This window comes from Lycium barbarum, chromosome 11 (genome assembly GCF_019175385.1).
Source record: "Lycium barbarum isolate Lr01 chromosome 11, ASM1917538v2, whole genome shotgun sequence".
Lineage (NCBI taxonomy): Eukaryota > Viridiplantae > Streptophyta > Magnoliopsida > Solanales > Solanaceae > Lycium > Lycium barbarum.
The window spans coordinates 29354635-29379177 of record NC_083347.1 but is presented as its reverse complement, the minus strand read 5'-3'; the positions used below and the strand labels follow the sequence as shown (position 1 = coordinate 29379177).

The following is a 24543-nucleotide window of genomic DNA, read 5'->3' as shown; positions in this document are numbered from 1 at the left end:
ACATATTGAGATGGACATACATTTCGTACGTGAGAAAGTTGCCCGTGGAGAAGTCCGTGTTCTTCACGTCCCGTCCCGTTACCAGATCGCAGACATCTTCACTAAAGGTCTTCCGCGCGTGCTCTTTGATGATTTCAGGGACAGTCTAAGCGTACGACAACCTCCCGCTTCGACTGCGGGGGTGTGATAGACTATGTAATAAGTCTACGTAAATATTGTAAATATTCTCTTCCTTATGTATAGTAATTAGGTCTTATAATTTAGCCTGCTAGTGAGATACCTACTTTGTATATAATGACTTCATATATCAATACAGATCACAGATTGATTTCCTACAGGGTGGCTCCTATTTAAAGATAACGCCTATCCGCCATAAGCCAATAGCTAATAGGCCTTACAATAACCACACAATAAATCAGTTTATTTGCCTTCTTCTCCCACTTATGATCAAATTAGGATGATACCTCATATCTTGTAACTTGGGTCGAGTATTATCCTTTTCAAGCTATAGTCAAATTAACATATATAAGTCCAAATTTTGGCATTACAAGAAAAAGGCAGAACCATAACTATAAAAACATTAGCATATCCAACATAGATACCATTCTTATCTATCAACATCTTCATCTTCATCATCTGATTAGCTTGTTTCAAAGATGAGCAAATTAGAGCTGGTGTTTGTGCCTGCCCCAGCCGTCAGTCACCTTGTTTCGACATGCAAGTTTGCAGAAAAGTTGCTTGACAGAGATGAAAGGTTATGTATAACAATTCTGATCATAAGGCCACCCCCACCATGGGATGTCGGCATAGATGCCTACATCAAACGAAGCTCCTCTGCTCCGAAGGGCAGACGAATTTGATATATCACACTTCCTCTGTTCCTCAAGCTGAACAGCCACCTGCAGAAGAACTAGCCAAGTCCATTGAGAACTATTTCTCTCTATTAATAGCAAATTATCGGCCCATTGTGAAGGAAGCAAGTGGCCTGATCCGAGCCCGAAAATTATTGGACTAGTCATTGATATGTTTTGTAGTGCAATGATTGATGTAGCAAATGAACTTTACATTCCTTCCTATCTTTTCTTCACTTCTAGTGCAGGTTTTCTTTGTTTCCTGTTTTATCTGTCTATTTGGCATGACCAAGTTGGGAGGGAATTTGACCGATCCGATGCTGATTTAAAGATAGCAGCCTATGCTCATCCAGTACCCTCAAAAGCATTGCCTACGTTTGCATTCAGCAAGGAGGGTTACGACTCATTTCGCGAACATGGTGTCAGGTTCAAAGAAACCACAGGAATTCTCATCAACACAGTTGCAGAATTCGAAAGTCATGTTGTAAATAGCTTAGCATCTGATCCTGAATTACCTCCAGTTTACACGGTAGGCTTTCTTAATGACCTTGAGGGACAAAAAGGTAAGGGAAATTCCAAGACTGAAGATGAAGAAATCATGAAATGGCTAGACCAGCAGCCACCTTCATCTGTTCTTTTTCTGTGCTTTGGAAGCGCGGGTATTTTTGAGCCACCACAGCTAATCGACATGGCAATTGCACTTGAACGAAGTGGGGTTAGGTTCTTGTGGTCAATATATAACGCAATTATAACACAATGTTCAATAACAACACAATGATCAATAACATAACAATGTTCATTCGGAGTTTTGCAATCTCGTTTTGCAATTGTTGCAGGGCCGTCGCGTTTTTGGAGAAAAGAAGTGCTACTGTCACGACCCAACCCCGTGGGCCGTGACTAGTGTCCTATTTGGACACCCAAACTGACTTACGTACCAAATCGACATATCAAAGATTTATTCAGACTTAACATACTTTATTTCAAACAGATACTAAGAACAAATGTCATCTTAAGCGGTTTCCCGTACAGAAATATCATATCAAATCCGGTAGGCTGGCGGAATACACATCGCCCAGATTTACAAACATATACAAACATATGGGTCGTTTTGGCCATAACAGCAACCGGGACCGCTTAAGGCACAGATCATAAACAGAAACGAACAAACATGACCCATGACCCACACATATGACTACAGGCCTCTACAAAACATAACAGAAACATATGACGGGACAGGGCCCCGCCGTACCCAAACAGCCATACATATACAGAACGTGTATAACAGAAGATATGTACCAAAATATGAGCTCCGGATCAAAAGGAGTACTCCAAGTGGCAGAATATGTATCCTATACTGGAGGATCACCAAAACGAATGTCTGTACCTGCGGGCATGAAACGCAGCCCCCGAAGAAAGGGGGTCAGTACGAAATATGTACTGAGTATGTAAAGCATGAGGTACAGTAATCCAAATCAGAACTGAAATAAAGAGTATGGAAAGCGGTTAACAGAACCAGTATATCAAACCTGTTTTAAAAACATAAGTAATGCAAATAAAAATCATGCATAAGGCTCAGGAACGTGGTCGCCACTCCGACACTAGCGCCACAACACATCATACTCCAGAAGGTTTCAAATCTCCGTACAATCCCCGAACATATCATATCATCATATCATATCACAACATCAAAACATATCATATGCCATATCACATCATAACGCCGTATATAAGCAGTACCCGGCCCTATGACGAGGAACTCGGGAACCGTAACACATCATACTGCCGAATATACATGGTGCGCACGATCACAAAACCGGCCTGGGATCCGGCGAACGATATCATAGTAGTAGGCACGAGCAGAGTAGTGCGGAAACCATATGCATAATAAAAAAATAAAATAAATTTCAAAACTCGATGAACAAATATATTTACTGCATCCGACGGCTCAGAAATCAGTTTCGGGTCAATCGGAGTTAGTATACGAAAGTTACAAACTTTTGAAGTACAGAACTTTCTAAAAGCATTTCAGAAACTCTTTTCGGAATTTCAAGTGACATTCATATTAGGGGAACTTTCAACCATTACTATGGAGCAAATCAAATGGAGCCTTTAAGATCATATGTATGTATCAAAATATATGTATCCAAAACTTTAGCCATATCAAATGTTTTTCGGACATCATTACGGATCACATAATCATACTAGGAAACTTGCGGATAACATTATGGATCAAATAAAATGGAGACTTTAAGACCATATTTTCATGTCGAAATATTCATCAAAGGCTTTAGTCTTCTCGTTTTTCTTTCTTTCGAACAACATTCGGAACATAACAAATAGGATCTTTGAACATCATAAAATATGTATCTAGCCATATGGAATAGCTTATGGAAGTCAAAGATGTTAGCCATCCTAGTGGCTCTAAGAATAGGATTTTCTTTAGGAGCATACTTATACGTTATTTGTTCATTCCAAAAAGGTCATGCCAAAAGAAAGAAAGGTAGGCGTTACATTACATACCTCAATCGCTCGCTAACCAAATCCCGACTCAAGTCTCGGGCTCTTCAATATCTACAATAATATTATCAATTACCAAATATTAGCTACAAATACTTAGAAATCCAATTCTAACTGGTACTTGTCTACAGAAATTTCGGCAGCATTTCCCCTATATATTCGCCTATCCGAATTTCCAATTGCTCTCCTGTTGACACAGAAATACCAACAATAACATATGGACACAACCATATCTTCAATTCTTTTATTTCAACAAGAACAACAACATATCAAAACAGCCCCCAACTATAACATAACGATGCCCGAAATTCTAACGAACACTTACAATACACCAAGCAGCCCATATGCACTTCTTATACCTTATTTCATGCAATCTTTTCAGCAAATTTCAGGGAAATACAACAGCAGCCACACGACACCACATCATCTATTCATATGCAACTAAACCACATTATTATCTCTATAATCCTTACAACAACCCACAACAATTTTAACTCCAACTCTAACCTTTAAATTCCTTCATTCTCATCACATAATATATGATTACAACAACCAAAATATTAATTCAAATCATTCCATCAATTTCAATTAAAACAGTCCCTAATCCATAAATCTCAACAAAACAACAAACGAGTTTATAATGTTATTTTCTCCGTTCTAATTCGTTAAAACTCTAAATAAACACTTTAATAACATAAAAGGAATCTTATAAATACCTTAGCAGCAGCTCAACCACGAAAATTTCATTCCCCAAGACCAATATTTAGCTCAAATTGAAGGCAACGCAACGTACAACGCTTTTCTCTTCATGAGCTTCGGGATTCGGGGCTCGGATTTTGATCAAAATGGCTTCCTTAGCCTAGGAGCTCTCTCCCTCTCTCTCTCTAATGTTTTTGGAGGATCTTAGCTGAAAATGATCAGCCCTCAAATGAATTTGCTATATATATTAACGTTAATGGGCCGAAACATTAGTGTTTGGGTCGGGTCCAAACTTGCTGCCCTGCCAGCCCAAATTGCATCGTCCATATGTCCTTATCCAAATATCATTTTGACGAGCGGTTTGTTGCGTTGGAAACTAGACGTGATGAACTTAATTTTAGGCTTTTGAAATACCTTAAAACTCCTTATATACTAGGAGATATGCCTCCAACAATATGGGCTAAAAATCTGGTCCGAGATTTTTCTGAAGTTGTTCGGATTCATTTCGTTCAGATTCGTTTAACTTCTAATCCTCTTCCGACCCTCATGTAACCTCTTATACATACATATACATACTCATATACATACATAACAATCCATACACATCTCGAAGGGTCCGGAGAATCACAATAACCTTAAACGTAACTAGAGAACTTACGAAGCTTCGACGAAACTCCAATCGCAAAAATATATTCATATCTTTTATCCATCTTCTATATCATTACTAATAATCTCAAATACTTTAAAAGGGCACTCACATTACCTCATATACGCTCATAACGCGATTTCAAATACTTTAGGTTACGATGTCACCTCGGGATACTTAAGGCAACCATATATATATATATAACGATATTATTACTAACTCGATTAACTTTCCTTGAACTTTCTTAACTCATTCTTTCTTGTCTTAATTAAAATAGCACGGACTCTTACGGGGTGTAACAACTACATGATATATTAACATCATGTATTATACTGCACAACATGATAATCGAGGATGAGCGTGATCTTAATGCACCAATTCAAGATGCTTGTGAAGGTCCAACTCCAACAGTGGAAATGGTAGTAGATGAAAATTATCGATTTGAACAATTTTTAGCTCGACACAAAAAATTAAGAACAAAGATGCTCATTTTGCACTTCGTAATGCATTAGTAGAGCATTTATGGGAGCAACGTACTAATCATGGAAGTTGAATATTTATATAGAAATTAAAATAAATTCTACCTTAATGTAATAGTATTTATTTAATTATATTTTATCAATGATTTCACTTTTATTTGAATTATCCATTAATATGTATAACGTATAATATTTGCTTACAATTTATATTATTTAAAATTTTATGGTATAAAATAATTTTATATTAAATGATTATATAACAAAGGATTATGAATTACATGGGATGGATATGTAAAAAAGAAAAAAAAGAAAGGATTTTGTTTATGAAATTAAAAATAAAATTTAAGTAAAAGAAAATAATATAATATAAAGGAGAGAGAAGAATAAAGGAATATTCTTTTTTGGTGCAAAAAATAGTGCAATGAGTTGGAGTTAATTTGCATCATTTTGGTGTTTGCCCTAAGGTGTGAGTGTAGTTATATTTATTAATTGGTTATTCCTAGGAGCGTCATAACAGTAATTTGCTTTATCTAGTAAGATATCCTCCATTTCTCTGAACCAGATTCTTCACTTTCTTATCTTGGGATATAAGAAAAACTTCATTTGCCAAATTGTTCTTATTACATAAAGTTCTTATTGAATTACAGTTTTTACTCTAAAAGGATCCAAATTGTGCTTGTTGACATTACTTTGCACCATTGTCTATTGTACATATTGTAAAGCTCATGTTAAGATCCTTAGTTTGGCAGAATATCACTCCTATACATAGCATCAGATAGCCTTTGGCTGCCAGAAGCCTACTCTTCTTCCTTTTCTGGAAATTGTTTTACCTAAATATGGCTACTTCTACGCAACAAAACAATCTCAGCACCTATTTTGCCATCATCTCAAACAGATTCTAATGTTTCTTCTTCTACTAGTGAGCATACTTTAACTATCCTTGAACCCTAGTGAGGCATGCGCCGTTAGTTCTTCACCACCTTTGTCTACCTCGATGCTTGCTACTACCTACTCATCCAACCTTGCCCTGCATTCCATGAAACCACTAAGTAGGTGGCAAACTATTTTCCTCATCCACCCGCTTCTCTCTAGCTATGAAAAACCCAAAGTGGCAAATGGCAGATGAATTTAATGCTCTTCTACAGAATAAAAGTTGGATTCTTGTTCCTTTTGCTCCTAACATGAACCTAGAGCATTGTACATGGGTACACTTGCAATTTAGATGTACTCCATCCATCCCAATTTATGTGATATAGTTTGACTGGGCACGAAGTTTAAAAAATAAATGACACTTTTGAATCTTGTGGTCTAACACTATGTTTGGAACGTTGTTACTCATCGTATTGTATCGTATCGTTACTACAAATACAATGTTTGTTTTGATTGTTAGTTAAAACCCATTGTATTGTATTGTATTGTTAAATTCCGTCGTTACGTAATAATGAAAAACCCCATTTTATGTAACAATCGATTTATTGTTATCCCATTGTTATCTAATTTCTCTTTCCAATTATGTCCTTACTTAATATTTCATAATTCTATTTTACCCTTTATCCTATATTATTTAACTTCACCATATGATCCTATATTATTTAACTTCACCCAAATGTCCTACCCTACGTCTTCTACGTTCCTCTGTCTCCTTCTAGATTTGGTTTATCTGCTCCCTACATCTTCCTTCTTCTTCTATCTCCTTCTACGTTTTGGCTTTACTTATTTTAAGAAAATAAATTTGCAAACTCAATTTCTGATGACTTCAAAACGGACCCTACCAAAATCTATCCAAGAAAAAGGATAAGACCAAACATTGTTGTTTTCCCTGAAATCCATCGGTGTTTGGTTATTATTCTTGAATACATTTTTCACTATAAAGTTTTAAAAAAAAATGATGTTAGTAGAAGGAAATTATGAATTATCCCTACTGTTAATCCATATTGCCAGCTTCAACAAACATATGAACATTGTAGGCAATGATGATATTGCTTATCTTGGCTGAAATTTGGGGCATGTATGGATAGACAAAAAAAATATGAACATTGTTGTCAACCGCTCTCATATGCTACCCATCCACATTGTATTAATAAATTCAATTTACAATAGTTTAGGGCATTTTAGTAAAACTTACCAGTTACAATACAGTATGATATAATCAATCCAAATAAAAAAAATGTTATTATACAGCAGCAAACAATACAGTCTATCAAAACATTATATTTACAAAACAGTACAGTATGATACAATATAACACGGTAAAGTACATTATGAAACGATGGGTAACAACGATCCAAACAAAGTGTAAACAAGTCAAAGATATTTGTGTGGTTATAAATCATCTCGTTAAGCGTAAAAGGTAAAGTTTAAAGTTAAATTGTTGTCAAATAAGAAAATGTATTATTTTTTTTAAACGAACTAAAAAGGAAAGTGTATTACATAAAATGAGACATAGGAAGTATTTATTTAGCGGTCTAAGGCTCTCATCTTGTGGCACAAGATTTTCACGAGTAGCTTGGCCTTTGTTACCACGAGGCATTTTGCCCTGTTGTCCGTACAACTACTGTAATAATTTGTATGACAATATCTTTTTATTAATCTGTTTAGAAAGAATTACATGTTTTTGTATTTAAAAATAATTAACTTTGAATTTTTCATTTTATCTTTAATGAGAAGCTCTTATACTTAAACAAATATTGTAATAACTACTATAATATTTCAAAAGTTTTATAACAATACAAATATTATAACACGTTTAATATTATAGACTTCAAAAGTACTTAAAAAAAAAAAAAAAAACTTCGCATTTTTTATTTACAGCCTGTTGTTAAAAAAAGTATTATTGCGGTTATCTGTCCTAGAGAGTGAATACCAACGAATGTAGTAGTTATTTTGTGGTTATCTGCTTTCGTTGATTACAATGTATCCACGACAGCTGACGAAGGTCTTAATCAGTGACAGCAACGGCTTAATTTGGCTCTTCTCTATTCTGCTTTTGTCTTTTAAGTTGGCAGTTGAAACGAAGTACTAGATCATTAACAAACATGGAGAGAACAGAGTTGATTTTCATTCCAGGGCCAGGAATGGGTCACCTCGTTGCTGCTGTGGAAATTGGCAAGTTACTCACAAGCCGAGCCCATTGGCTTTCAATTACATTCTTCATCATCGATCTTCCAATTGAAACCGGTGTACATACCTATACAAATTCACTAGAAATAGATGATTCTATCTCCTCACGTCTGCGATTCTTGCACCTTTCTTCTCCTCAACCTCAAAATAGCAATCTTTCAAATCAAGAAGCTCTTCTTGTTGAAACCTTTGATAATTCCAAGCAGCTAGTAAGAGAAACAATAGTCCAAAATTTTATGACCAATAAGAGTAGGTCCAGTAGTAGTACTCGACTAGCTGGTGTGATTGTTGACATATTCAGTGACAAGATGATAGAAGTAGCGACTGATCTTGGTCTACCAAGCTACGTATTCTTCACTTCTAGTGCTTCCTTTCTTGGCCTCATTGTTATTAAATCTGTATTGCAAAGAATACTTTGAACCAGTAAGTTAGACTAATTCCTGAAACAGAAATATATAGCCTGTTTGGGAAAAGGTTTGCAACTTTTAGAAAAGTTTGCAACGTTCCAGAAAAATTTTGTTGGAAAAACGGAGGGAAATGTTTTAAATTAATCCGGGAAAGAAAGAAAACGGGTCGGGTTGCGGGTCAGGATCTTTAATTAATTAATTAAATAATAATTAATTAAATAATTAAAATTAAAGGAAATTTGGTCCAAAAGGATTATCAATCAATCAGATCATTTGACCGAGACCGAAGCCGAGCCAAGCGACGACGACGGCGCGAGGGGAGACCCTCTTCTTGACCCTTTAGCAACACGAAGGAGTGCTTCTACTTTTAAGTAGGAGAACTTTTTTTTCCACCACCTATGAGGGACAAATGCTTATTTCATAAAGCAAGAAGAAACAACTCATTTTTCCCTCCACTTCTCTTCCCTCCATTTCCCATTCAACCTATCAATTGAACCCAACAATCCCCCACATGAATGGGGAATGGCTATAAGATAAAGGAATGCACAGACAAGTGTGTGATATACAAGCGAAGATTAATTGCATCTAGATAAGTAGGTTTCCCTTTGAACTTTCCGTAGTGAACTTATATCGGATATACTCAATCAATCGGTAGATGTGATATCTTTGAACCGTCAGACTTTGTTGTATAACTAGACAACATAAGTCACACAATTAACCCTCAACCATCTATGGTTCTCACGGTTGTGTTCGTTTCAGCCATGAACACCGCCTGGTTTCGTGAATGCATAGAGAATGGGCCTTTACCATCATTCCCCTTGAAGCTGCTTATACTTCACACTCACATAGGTGATTTCTAAACATGTAGTCCTATAGACACACTATCTGGTCATGTTCTGCCAAACTTAGATAATCATTAAAAAACTTTAATGCTTTATTAACTTATTAAAAAGCCTTAAGGTTTTATCCTTGTTTCTGAACATTGTTATCATCACGAGAATGGGTTGAGTTATTTGACAATGTTGAACCGTCATTCATAACTTTGTTTGATCTCTTTGAACTTAGTTCTTGGGATCTCCAGTCTACTAGGTAGAGTTACCGCCATCATGACCTGTCCTAGGCCTTAACCCCATTCCCCTCGATGATCTTTCAACAGCCTCTCTAGATAGGCTTTTTGTTAGCGGATCCGATACGTTATCTCTTGACTTTACGTAGTCAATAGTGATAATACCACTAGAGAGTAGTTTTCTAACAGTATTGTGTCGCCGTCGAATGTGACGCGATTTTTCGTTATACATAACGCTCCCTGCCCTACCTATTGCCGCTTGGCTATCACAATGTATACATATAGGTGCCAAAGGTTTGGGCCAAAATGGAATATCTTCCAAGAAATTTCGGAGCCATTCAGCTTCTTCACCGGCCTTGTCTAAAGCTATAAATTCAGATTCCATTGTAGAGCGGGCGATGCATGTCTGTTTTGATGATTTCCAAGACACTGCTCCTCCACCAACGCTGAAAACATATCCACTCGTGGATTTAACTTCAGATGATCCGGTGATCCAGTTTGCATCACTATATCCCTCAATTACTGCGGGATATTTATTATAATGCAAAGCATAGTTTTGGGTGTGTTTCAAATACCCCAAGACTCGTTTCATTGCCATCCAATGAGTTTGATTGGGATTACTCGTGAATCGACTCAGCTTGCTAATAGCACATGCTATATCTGGTCATGTACAATTCATAATATACATCAAACTTCCCAAAACTCGTGCATAGTCCAATTGTGAGTCACTTTCACCTTCATTTTTTTGAAGTGCAAAACTTACATCAATTGGAGTCTTTGCAACATTGAAATTTAAATACTTGAACTTGTCAAGTACCTTTTCAATATAATGTGACTGTGATAATGCTAGACCTTGTGGAGTTTTATGGATCCTACTTCCTAAGATCAAATCAGCAACCCCTAAGTCTTTCATGTCAAATTTGCTAGCGAGCATACGCTTCATAGCATTTACATCGGCAATATCTCTACTCATTATCAACATGTCATCAACATATAAACAAACAATGACTTCATGATTTGGAGTATTTTCAATGTAAACACATTTGTCACACTCATTAATCTTAAATCCATTTGCCAACATTGTTTGGGTGCTTGTTTAAGTCCATAAAGTGACTTAACAAGTTTGCACATTTTCCTTTCTTTACCAGGAACCACAAAACTCTCAGGTTGTTCCATGTAAATTTTTTCCTCCAATTCTCCATTTAAGAAAGCTGTCTTGACATCCATTTGATGGATTTTAAGACCATACACGGCTGCCAGTGCCACTAACACCCAAATAGATGTTATCCTTGTTACTGGCGAATATGTGTCAAAGTAATCAAGGCCTTCTTTTTATCTATAACCTTTGACCACAAGTCTTGCCTTATATTTGTCAATAGTGCCATCAGCTTTCATTTTCCTTTTAAAAATCCATTTTGATCCTAAAGGTTTATTTCCAGAAGGAAGATCAACCAATTCCTATGTATGGTTGTTCAAAATTGATTCAATCTCACTATTGACTGCCTCTTTCCAAAATGCTGAATCAGAAGAAGACATTGGTGCTTTAAACGTTTGAGGCTCATTTTCAAGCAAGAATGTCACAAAATCTGGTCCAAAGGAAGTAGATATCCTTTGATGTTTGCTACGCCTTGGATCCTCTTCACTTGGTTTACTTTCCTTTGGTTCTTCTCGCGGCCATTTAGATCTTTCACTTGACGACTCACATTCAGTTTTATACGGATAAATGTTTTCAAAGAATTCAGCATTATCTGATTCAATTACCGTATTAAAATGAATTTCGGGATTGTTCGATTTGTGAACCAAAAACCGACAGGCTTTGCTGTTTGTAGCATAGCCAATAAAAACACAATCCACAGTTTTTGGTCCGATTTTTACCCTTTTGGGCAAAGGAACTTGGACATTTGCTAAACACCCCCACACTTTGAAATATTTCAAGTTGGGTTTTCTTCCTTTCTATAGTTCATATGGAATAGATTGTGTTTTGCTGTGGGGCATCCTGTTGAGTATTCGATTAGCTGTAAGGATAGCTTCCCCCCACAAGTTCTGCGGTAAACCGAAACTTATTAATAAAGCATTCATCATTTCCTTTAATGTTCGGTTTTTCCTTTTCGCAATTCCATTTGATTGTGGTGTGTAGGGGGCAGTAGTTTATGAATAATTCCATATTCTAAACATATCTCTGCAAAAGGAGAATCGTATTCTCCACCCCTATCACTTCTAATCATTTTTATATTTTTATTCAATTGATTTTCCACTTCGTTCTTGTATTGCTTAAATGCGTCAATTGCTTCATCCTTACTATTAAGCAAATACACATAACAATATCGAGTGCAATCGTCAATAAAAGTTATAAAATACTTTTTCCCACTGCGTGATGGTATTGACTTCATATCACATATATCTGTGTGGATTAAGTCTAAAGGATTTGAACTCCTATCAATAGACTTATATGGATGTTTAACAAACTTAGATTCAACATAGATTTCACATTTTGATTTATTACACTCGAATTTAGGCAATACTTCTAAATTAATCAATTTTCGCAAGGTTTTGTAGTTAACATGTCCTAAACGAACATGCCATAAATCATTTGACTCCAATAAGTAAGACGAAGTTGAATTCTTATTAATACTGTCAACAACCATTACATTGAGTTTGAAAAGGCCCTCGGTGAGGTAGCCCTTTCCTATGAACATATCATTCTTAATTATTACAATTTTCTCACTAACCAGCACACACTTAAACTCGTTTTTTACGAGTAGTCCGGCTGAAACTAAATTCTTCCTAATTGTTGGAATGTGCAGAACGTTGTTGAGAGTCAGCACCTTGCCGGAAGTCATCTTCAGAAGTATCTTCCCATATCCTTCAACCTTGGCTGTTGCAGTATTTCACATAAACAGTTCCTCTTCGGGTCCAGCGGGAGCATAGGTTGCAAATGTTTCTTTTACAGCGCAAACATGTCGAGTGGCACCAGAATCAAGCCATCACTCCTTTAGGTTTCCAACCAAATTACACTCCGATAGCATTGCACACAGATCATCCATGTCATCATTCTTCTCCACTATATTGGCTTGTCCCTTTCCTTTGTCCTTTTTCGGGAGACGACAATCTGGGGCTTTGTGGCCAGCTTTCCCACAATTATAGCAATTGCCCTTGAATTTTTTCTTGTTCTGCTCCTTACTCTTTCCAAAAGGTTTCTTCCTTTTCTTATTCTTTGGAGAAGCTTCTTCAACGATGTTCGCTCCCATAATCGTTGAATTTCCACGCGACTTCTTTTCAACAACTTTATTATCTTCCTCAATCTTCAAGCGAATCATAAGATCTTCCAGCGACATTTCCTTACGCTTGTGTTTCAGATAGTTCTTGAAGTCTCACCATGAAGGAGGGAACTTCTCAATCACAGCAGCTACTTGAAATGCCTCGTTGATCACTATACCTTCAGCAATAAGCACATGGATAAGGACTTGGAGTTCTTAAACTTGGGTTCCAACAGTTTTACTGTCTGTCATCTTGTAGTCAAGAAACTTGGCAACCACGAATTTTTTCAAGCATGCATCTTCAGTTTTATACTTCTTTTCGAGTGCAAGCCATAATTCTTTTGAAGTTTTGGCAGAACTGTAGACATTATACAGATCATCATCTAGTGCACTAAGGATGTATCCTTTGCACAAAAAATCTGCATACTTCCAAGCCTCAGTAATTATAAAGCGCTGGTTTTCAGGCATTCCTTCTTCAGTAGCAGGAGGATTTTCATTTATGAACTTCTGTATGCCTAGAGTAGTCAGCCAGAAGAACATTCTTTGCCCATCCTTTGAAGTTGATACCAGAAAACTTCCCTGGTTTCTCTGTCGGTGCCATCGCGTGTGCAGCAGTTGGACGGCTTGACGATGCAACATTTGTCGGCCCAACAGTCACGCCAACAGTAGTACCAGCAGTCGTACCAACAGTTGCAGTTCCATTAGGAGCATTAACATCACTTTCTGTTTTCATTCTTCACTGTCAATAATTGACAAACTGCTTAATAAATGGCAAATAAAACAGAACAGTTAACAGAGAAGATATATATATATATATATATTCTTTTTCCAGAATCTGTTTCACGATGAAGTTTTTATGTTCTTCAAATCGTGTCACTGTTATGAACTCTAATAATCCAACGAAGTTTTTATGTTCTTCAAGTTGGACTAGAAAAATTCCAACGGAGTAGAAAACCAGAAGGTTTTAGTCTCCAAAACAGAATACATATTAAAATATATAAGCAATAATTTCCTTAAGATTGTTATTAAATCTGTATTGCAAAGAATACTTTGAACCAGTAAGTTAGACTAATTCCTGAAACAGAAAACAGAATCTGTCCAGTTTCTGCAAAACTGTAGAAACCGAAATTAACAGAAACTGAAAAATAGTATGAACAGTTTATGAAAAAACAAATCGAGCCCACTGAATTCACAGTGTGTCCTTAAGGAAATTATTCCCCTCAATGTACCCGAGGTTTTGGAATCTTTCCTCCCAAGGTAGAACGATTTACTCACCAAAATAGCGGTACAAAAAATTCAGGTGACTGCGAACCACCCAAAGGTAGTATATCACACGAGAGTTTTTAAGAAGTGCAGAGAAAGGAGAAGATGAATATCAGAAAATTTCGTAAGGAAAAATTCTGAGGATCAACAGAAATATATAGCCTGTTTGGGAAAAGGTTTGCAACTTTTCAGAAAAGTTTGCAACCTTTCAGAAAAATTCCGTTGGAAAAACGGAGGGAAATGTTTTAAATTAATCCGGGAAAGAAATAAAACGAGTCGGGTCGCGGGTCAGGATCTTTAATTAATTAATTAATAATTAATTAAATAATTAAAATTAAAGGAAATTTGGTCCAAAAAGATTATCAATCAATCAGATCATTTGACCAAATCCAAATCCAAATCCGAAGCCGAGCGACGACGACGGCACGAGGGGAGACCCTCTTCTTGACCCTTTAGCAACACGAAGTAGTGCTTCTACTTTTAAGTAGGAGAACTTTTCTTTCCACTACCTATGAGGGACAAATGCTTATTTCATAAAGCAAGAGGGAACAACTCATTTTTCCCTCCATTTCTCTTTCCTCCATTTCCCATTCAACCTATCAATTAAACCCAACACTCATGTTTTATGCACAGACCATTAAAGATGAGCACAATCGTGATATATCCAATTTCAAGGACTCGGACACGTTACTGCCCGTTTCGACGTACTTACATCCTCTTCCTGCAAAGGTTTTGCCAAATGCCATGCTTGATAAACATGGCCGTTTGCACCTACCTCTGTCTACTGCTCCAGTGATGCGTCAAGCAAAAGGAATTATAATTAACACTTTCATTGTGCTCGAGCCTCATTCAATTAAATCCCTCCCTAATGATAATGGGGTTCCGTCTTTATACCCGGTCGGGCCTATAATAAACCTGATGCAAGAACCGGACGAGGGTATCAATAGTTGGTTAGATGAGCAACAAGATTCTTCGGTATTTTTCCTCTGTTTTGGAGCGCTATAGTTCCTTTGACGAGGAACAATTGAAGAAGATTGCAATAGCCCTTGACCGAAATGGCTGCCATTTCTTGTGGGCATTACGGCAGCCACAGGCCAAGGGCAAAATAGGTGCTCCAGAGCAAGTATTGCCAGAAGGTTTCTTGGAACGAACTATGCAGAGAGGGAAAGTGATCGGATGGGCACCTCAAGTGGCAGTGCTATCTCACAAGTCAATTGGAGGATTTATTACGCATTGTGGTTGGAATTCGATACTGGAAAGCTTGTGGTTTGGAGTTCCAATGGCAACATGGCCTATGTATGCAGAGCAACAAGTAAATGCTTTCGAGCTGGTGGTTGATTTGGAGATGGCCGTGGATATAAAGATGGAGTATCGGAGTGAGAGTCCTGTTTTAGTCAAGGCAGAGGAGCTAGAGAGCGCGATAAGGTGATTGATATTGGACGATACAAAGGAGAAAAATGGTATCAGAAAGAAATTGGAGGAGATGAAAGAAAAAAGCAGGAAAGCCTTGTTACAAGGAGGATCATCTTACCATTTTCTGGAGAGTTTGATTAAAGATCTTAAGGATCATTCGTCCAATTAAAGGTTTAATTGCTTTATAGTATTTTCACAATCATAATTTTTGTATGTACAACAAGAGATGACATCATGTATATATATATATATATATATATATATATATATATATATATATATAGATATATATATATATGGCTTTGAGTTGCTACGGATTCGCTAAGTTATCTCTAAACATTTCAATCTTCATGCGCCCATAAAGGTCAATTTTTTTTTTGGTAATAAATTGTGTAAATATTACCATACCAACAAAAAACATTTACATCCTAAGGAGCCTCTAGAGTCCTTGACCACCTTCTAGGAAGGTTGCTCAGACCACTAGATCTCATATCAGAAAAACCACAAGACTAGTTACGTAACTGCTGAATCAAAACCTGACACCTATGTACTTTCCTAGAACAACTTAGCATGCCTAATCTTTCTCTAATCTCTTTCTGAATCTGTATTATAGCATACTCTTTATTACAGTTGCTTGCTTGAAAACCTTCCAATTCCTTGCTTGCCAAGTGTAGTATAGCATTGCTCCCCATACTGCTGCAACTATCTCTTTCTGGAACTGCCTCCACCTCCTTCTCTTGATCCTTTTGATTATGTTGTACACATCATTGCATTGTAGTGTAATTCCCATCCAGGTGATCAGTGCATCTCTAACTTCTGTGATCCAACTACAGTCAGCAAATAAGTGTCTTTGTGTTTCATTCCTATTCCCATCACAAAGGCAGCATATTTGGTCATCAACATGTATGTTCAGCTTTGTTAGTCTTTCTTTGGTAAGTAATCTATCTTGGCATGCCAACAACACTATCATTCTTTGCTTTGGAAGCATAACTGAGCTCCATAGTAGATGTCAATCTTTTAATGACATGGGATGTTAATTTTTCCATCCCAACTTAAATATTCACTTGCAAAGTCTTATTTGATGTAATAATGAAGTAGGATCAAGGATGAACAATTGGTCAGTCGTATCAAATATTGACCAATTTATTTAATTCTAATTCTCGATAACAAAGACAATTTTAATGATTACACTCTTCACATTGTTCCTATTTTGTGCAATGATCAAATTATCAGTTAATGGGTGGCAATAATGTAGAATGATGATTGGGAAAATACAATCATACTGCTTTTAGTTAAATAAATATTTTCTTGTAAAAGAAGACTAAATACCCTATATATAAATGACGGACCAGATGAAATGCATCAACGCACTTTTAAAAAAAAAAAAAAAAATGTTTCTTTCTTTTGCCATAAAACATGAACCATATGAAGATTTTATAATAAAAGATACGTATTCATTTTATTGGAACAAGAGTTGAGTGCGGGATCGGTTCTTTATCGCCTATCTTTATTGCTGATCTAAGATAAATTAATTTACAAAGTTTTTTAATAGGGGGCAACACACGTGACTCATGCATACTATGTTTAATCTAATTGATAATGAGCAAATAGCGATTTTGGTCCCTGTATTATAGGTTTATTTCAGTTTTGGTCCTTGTGTAATTCGATTGAGCATAATTAACTTTCAATTAATATAAACGTTCGATTTTGATCCTTCAAATTAACGGAAGTTAAAAACTTAACAGATTTTAATTTTAAGAATATAGAAAAAAAAAATGAGGCTAATGAAGACGAGAAGCAAGAATCTTAGTGGTGTGAGGGAAAGGTATTGGAGATGGAGAAGAAACTGGTGAAGATAAGGAGGTATATGGTGAAGAAGAAAAGAGTGAAGAAACCAGAAACTTGGGGTTGGTGCTTGTCAATGGAGGCTAACTTTTGAACAAACTAAGCTTAACATTTGATTTTCTTTTTTAATTTTCTTCCCGTTAAATTTTTTAACTTCAGTTAGCAGAAAACCAATACCATCAGCTTACATGGAGAAATTAGTAGAACTGATTCTCGTACCCTCTCCAGCAATGGGCCATGAAGCTCAGATGCTAGAGTTAGCAAAACTCCTTTTCAATCGAAATCATCATCTCTCAATCACTGTCCTCATTATGAAACTCCCCGATTACATCAACGCGGTTAGTGGCCCTTTCTTCGATTCTGTAGCTGCTTCATCCTCCTCCGATCGCCTCCAATTCGTCGAATTACCATATCCTGATCCAACCCCAGAATGGAGCTCCAAAACCCGAGGACACTTTGTCTATCGGTTAGTACAAAGCCACAAATCTCACACCAGGGAATTCTTAACAAGTCACCGCCCTGGTAAAAAAACTCGCTGGATTTGTTGTGGACATGTTATGCACTCCGTTAATGGATGTAGCTGACGAGTTTGGGATACCGAGCTATGTGTTTTTCACCTCGCCAGCTGCTTTTCTTGGATTGATGCTTCATTTCCAGTTTCTTGAAGCTGAGTGCAGTCAAGATGTTTCTAATTTCAAGAACTCTGACAGTACTTCTCTGTTATCGTTTCCTAGTTACGCATACCCGGTTCCTCCTAGCGTATTGCCAATGGTCCTGGTCGATAGATACACATGGTTAGGGAGATTTCTTGATTTCGCTTGTGGGTATAGAAAAGTAAAAGGCATCATCATCAACACTTCCGCTGAACTGGAAATCCATGCCTTAGATGCTTACAACAACAACAACAACGATGATATATCAAGATCTGAATGGATCCCCCTGCCACACATTTATCCAATTGGTGCAATTTTGAACCAATCAAAATCCAAGTTAGTTACAAGAGGAGGCAGAAATAACAAAATTGGCTGGACGAACCACATTCTGTGGTGCTAATCTGTTTTGGAAGCCAAGGAAACGTACCAGTTGACCAAGTAAACGAGATCGCTATAGCTCTCCAGAACAGTGGTTGCCGGTTCTTGTGGTCTTTAATATTGGGATAACAGCACCTCTCTATAACAAATAAGATTTTTTGGAATCAATTTTTTATGTTATATTTTATTTTTCTGTAACAACATTTCATCTATAACAGGAACAACCAACTTTATAGCAGTACGTTCTTTGTAAAATTACCTCCATATAACAGCTATCTTCTTTTTTTGGTAATATAATAATTAACCATCTTTATAAAAATAGAATATCTATGATTACCAATAATAAGAGTAGAAATTTTGACCAAATATTTGATCATTTAATACACTATTTATGACAAAAAATATCATATTAATATATATTTTCATCATTAAACGATTTTCCTCCGTTATACAAAGTGTGGTTAAGCTTAGAATTTGACAATTAAAAATGAAAATTTGATTTTATGGATCTTTTTTACCTATAACAGTGAAGTATTGTTTAAATGGCAATGCTGTTATAGGTGTATAACAGTCATTCTCTATAACAGCTGAAAAATTTCGGACCCAACCATGCTGTTATACAGAGGTTTGACTGTATATACCATTAACCATGTGTTTTGATATAATATTTATTATAAAACAATTATTTAGTTATTTTTGGGATAAGGCACTATTACAACCCCCCCCCCCCCCCCCCCCCCGGAACTATACTCGAAGTTGTTACGACATACCTTGCCTTTCCCTGGGTCGTATTATCCTCTAAACTTATTTAAAACAGAATAATTACCCCGTAAGCGCTGACGTGGAAAGGGGAAAACTTATTTATTTTTTAAAAAAAAAAATCTGTATTTTCTTCAAATAAGAAAAACTGAATTGTTTTTTAAAAAAATATGAAAATTTGTTTTTTTAGAAAATAAATCTGGAAAACTGAGTCTTATTAAAAAATTTGGACATTTTTTAAATCTAGAAAACTGATTATTTTTTTCTATATATGAAAATAAATCTAGTTTTCCAAATTTAGCTTTAAAAAACGGGTTTTCCACATTTTAAAAAAAATAATTAATTTTTACAAAATTTTATCAAAAATCAGTTTTTTCACATTTTGACAAGAAAAATACTTTTTCCGGATTTTATTTGAAAAATAAAAGTGTCCTAAGAAAATAAAATCATGAAAATAAATATTTTTTAAGACATTTTAAAAAAAAAATCAAGTTTTCCATATTTTTAAAAAATCCATTTTTTCATATTTAAAAAAAAATCATGTTTTCAGTTTATTTTTTTTAAAACGGGTTTTAAAAATCATTTTTTTAAAAGAAAATTTAGTTTTTAAAATATTTTTTAATCCATGTTTTTAGTTTTTTTTTTTAAATAGGTTTTTTTTTAAAAAAATCAAATTTTCAATTATTCTTTTTTAAAAACGGGTTTTAAAAATCTATTTTTGTAAAGAAAATTCTGTTTTTATTTTTTTACAAAAAAATTGACACGTAAGTTGAATTTTTTTTTTAAAAGAAGAAAACAAATAAATACACATGTGGCAAGGAGAGTGTATGCCACTCTCCCGTATGAGAGTGGCCATCAGCATTGGGGGGGGGGGGGGGGGGGGGGGGTAATAAAATCCAGGAAAAGATAAGGTGTGTCGTAACAACTTCAGGTATAGTTCAGGGGGTTAATAGTGTCTTATCCCTTCATTTTTTTAATAAAGAGTTAAATAGATCATGTAACTAATATGTGTGTCATTTACTTATATAGTAGATGATTTAGTGTATAAAGTTTAGCTTATACACAAAAGATTAAATCATCGGTTCTTATATGTATAAAATTTATGTTCGCAATCTAAGATGAAAATTAGACAAAGCCATCGGTATGATTGTAGCACAAGATTAAATATAATGTATCTTCATTATGGGAACGGTATAGTTCCGTCTTCTTGTGTTAGTACATTTTGTATGTATTGAACGGACCAAGTAGAGATAAGTGTTTTTGTACTGGATATATAAAACAACCTCTCTAGCTCATGAAATGTACTTATACTCTTAATCTTGCTATGATTATTATGATCAATGTGATTTGTTCATTATTTTGATTTATTAAAAGGTACGACTCAATTGTGGGTCTATGTATTTCTGGTAAATTGGATAATGGCAAAATACATTTGTGAAATAATAATTAGTTGATAGAATCCATGTCTCGACTTTGATATTGATGATACCCCTTTATGGATGCTTATAAGTCTCATGTGAAAGCCCTGCAAGTGGATTTTGTATCCGTCACATGATATAAGTTAAGCGAAAATATAAAGGATTTAATTAGTCAGTGAATTAAATTTTCAGTAATTTAATTTAATTGATTGTTGTGTGTAATCTTAATATGGGGAGTTAAATAAGTTTTAATGTATGATTTCGAAATTGAACTGAGGAGTGCAATTACGAATTTTTAGTGGAATAATTCGCAATTTATTATGGTAGGATTAATTCAGATATTTCGAATTAATTCCATAATAGGAAGCCTCGTTAATTAAATTATGTAGTCTCTGTTGTGCCCGAAAAATAAAGAATTAAATGGAACCCTATTTCTTGGTGGAAAAGTAAGACCTAGCAGGTTTGGAAAAAGGGTATAAACCCTAGAACCTGTAGTTATAAAATGACTCTTATTCCATAATGAGGTGATGGCTTTTACAAGTTTCTATACTTTTTCCATAGAAAATCGCCCACACGAATTTCGCAAATTCTGGTATTATTCGGGATACATAGTAGAAGATCATGAAACTGGAGGATTATTTGGTAGATGGTTTCTGCTCGTTATTGAAGGTTCGATTCACGGTCATGGTCACGCTTCAAGAGATAAGTATCAATTTTTATGTTTGATCAATATCTTTGATTATGTGTTGTCTATATTGTTACACCTCGTGTTTTCGTGCGTTATCGTATTGTAAGGTGGCTAGCATGCTAAGAAGGTAATGTTTTGAGGTATTTAAATAGTATGATAGTCGTATGTTAAGTTTTGAAGTCAAACGAGTTGAGATACGAAAGTCGACAAAGGTCGTCGCAAGTTACGTTCACTGAAATTTGGGTCAGATGTCGAAGAAATTTTCTCTCAATCTATTGGAGTTATGGGGTTATCCACCTATCAAATCGAAGGTCTATGAGTCTAGTTTCCAGCACATTTAACCGTTTGTCGATACGATATTGGAATAGAGAGATTCGCATTTCCGTCCAGGGACGCAAACTGCCGCGGGAATAGTGTGCTAGTTCGGTAGCTTTATTTTGCCCAAGTATAAATAGATGCCTTGGAACGATTTTTTCTCCATTTCTTCACCTTGAAGGGCCATAGAAACCCTAGGAAAACCTCTCTAATCATCTTTCATCAATCATAAACACACCTAAGGGCAAATCAAACAACCTCAACGTGGAGAACAACATGGCAACTTCGAAATTGTGATTTCTTCACTATTTCACCTTGTGGCTTGAAGTAACTTGGGGTTTGAAGTGATTTTCATAATCTAAGGTATATTTTGACCTCGTTTTGATTTCTTTGAACTTCTACAAGTAATTAATCCTAAGAATTGGTTGAAAATTTCATAAGATAGGTTCTTTCCATTACTTAAGAAGCTCTTGTGAACATAGTTTGATTGTTGAGCTATTTTGTATGGTTTTGGTGTGCTGTTTGAATTTGTGAGAATATGGATAGGATCCTATTGATAAAGAGGAGTAGGAAAGTAGAATTTGGTAGCGTTTTACATGGAAATTGAGCTACAAAAGAGCCTATGAACTTATGCTTGTGAGTTGCTCGCTTAAATGTCTAAATGAAGATTTTCATGAGCTATGAACTTGATTTTGATCTTGAATAGTTCGTTTTGTGTAGGAAGTCGTTCATAAGGTATTCAAGGACCCGGAAGACGCGTATAACTCCATCAACGAGGTATGTAGGGCTTTCTCTGTATCTTTCGGCATGACTAGAACTTGAATGAACGTTTATTGAATTGTTTCGTCGAATTCAAATTGCTCCACTTCAAATTGATAAATATGATTAAGTCAGCTCTTTTCTCATGAATAACTCACATCGAAGAAGATTTAAGTATTCTCATCTTCCCTCGTGTGTCGCTCAAGATAATGAGGATTCTTTTGTTCGTTCTTTCTCCGACGTTTATATTGATCATGGCTACTGCTAGCTTAAACATGATGTGTACTTCAAATAAATACCTAAAACGCAACTTTCATCTTTCTTGTGCTGGTTATCTCATAATTGGAAACCAAAGAACGTATCGACAATAATGTTAGTCGGAGGATAACGACAATAGGTCACTCAGACTCTTTTTATGATATCTCTTTTGAGGTCAGTCTTGCGTTGCACTTATCTATGTATTTATTTTCATTACCGAACCGCGCTATAGTCGGCGGGGTAGGTACTTATATGTGCACCTAGACATGTTTCTTTCTTTACCAAGCCGTGTTGTAGGCGGCCAGGTAGGCACATAGTTGTGCATCGTCACTGATCAGTTAGGCAGAGAGGATGTTATGATGATAAGCTCACCCCATAGAGGGATTTATTATTGTTATATGATATGATATATGCCCCCACAGTGAGGAATGATTTTACGAGCATGCATTTACATTTATGTTATGGTTATGGTTGCCCTCAGTGGCCTTGAACAGAGTTTCAGGTTGTTTCTAAATCCCTTCTCACATTATTTACATTATTTGTGCTTGCGCTTATCGCCCTACATATTCAGTACATATTTCGTACTGACGCCCTTTTGTGCACTGTGTTCATTCCCACAGGTGCTGATAGACAGGCCTGCGCACCTCCGCAGTAGGACACCGAGATCAGTGATTGAGTATTGCACTCCACTTTTTTAGAGTTGCTGGTTCTGAGTCCATAGGTATAGATGCATATGTATACGTATAGTTTTGGGATATCTCGGGGGCCTTGTCCCGACCTGTTGATATTGTGTTACTCTTTTAGAGGCTTACAGACCAGTTGTCAGTGTATATATGTTTTGCTTGGCCTTGTCGGCCTCCTGTACAGTTGGCATGACCGTGATATAGCCTTGTTGGCCTTAGTTTTATATATATAGGTTGTTTTTGGGTTCTTCTACATGCAGGTTGATACAGTTGGTTCTTGTTAGTGTCATATAGAGGTCTTTTCGGCCCATTATTCATATTACATGTCACAGATGCCATGGTTGGTTCGCTCGGGCCTTCGGGTGTCGAGTGCTGGCCACACCTCCCAAGGTTGGGGTGTGACAAACTTGGTGTCAGAGAAGGTCTGTCCTAGGGAGTTTGCAAGCCGTATCTAGTGGAGTCTTGGTTATGGGTGTGTTTTGCACCACTCCTATAAACAGGAGGCTGCAGGATATTTAGGAAAAATTCCTTTCTTCTTGATCTAGATCGTGTGATAGAGCTGATCCGTAAGTGTTCACTGCTAACCTTCATTTTATTTATATTCTCAGCGATGCCTAACATTATTAGACGACAGGTGGCTATGCAATTTATACAGAGATTAGATGACGAGGCGGGAGGAGGCATCAGTCAGGCGCTGCCCGCTAATCTAGATCAGCATGAGCCTCAGAATGAGGCTGACTCTCAGGCTTCTAGAGCAGCACCTCTACCCCCTCTTAGGGGGCAGAGGAGAATCGATGTACCTCCGGTTCCTCCTCCAGTTACACCTGATCAGGATTTAGATATGCGGAGCGCAGTGCAGTTATTAACTAGATTTGTGGCCTTTCAAGCCCAATGTCAAGCTCCAGATACGGGTGACAGATCAGTGAGGGTAAGGGAACGAGACTTCATTAACTTGGCACCTCCAAAATTTACGGGGACGGACCCAAATGCTGATCTACAGGATTTCCTAGATCTTATGCAGCGGACTCTGAGGCTTACGCATGCTACTGATACTGAGTCGGTAGAGCTT

General features: G+C 36.3%; 1 protein-coding gene and 2 pseudogenes across 1 annotated transcript; all 3 read left to right on the top strand.

The window, feature by feature from the left end:
• The first annotated feature begins 546 nt into the window (after positions 1-546).
• Positions 547-1629, top strand: LOC132619654 (putative UDP-glucose flavonoid 3-O-glucosyltransferase 3). The gene is made up of 2 exons (XM_060334492.1): positions 547-846; positions 1100-1629. The coding sequence occupies exons 1-2, from the start codon at positions 657-659 to the stop codon at positions 1627-1629; spliced, it is 720 nt and encodes a 239-aa protein (XP_060190475.1). The 5' UTR covers positions 547-656.
• A 6592-nt stretch (positions 1630-8221) lies between these two features.
• Positions 8222-15887, top strand: LOC132619653 (anthocyanidin 3-O-glucosyltransferase 2-like; annotated as a pseudogene).
• A 1465-nt stretch (positions 15888-17352) lies between these two features.
• Positions 17353-18821, top strand: LOC132616710 (UDP-glycosyltransferase 71E1-like; annotated as a pseudogene).
• Positions 18822-24543: the final 5722 nt, after the last annotated feature.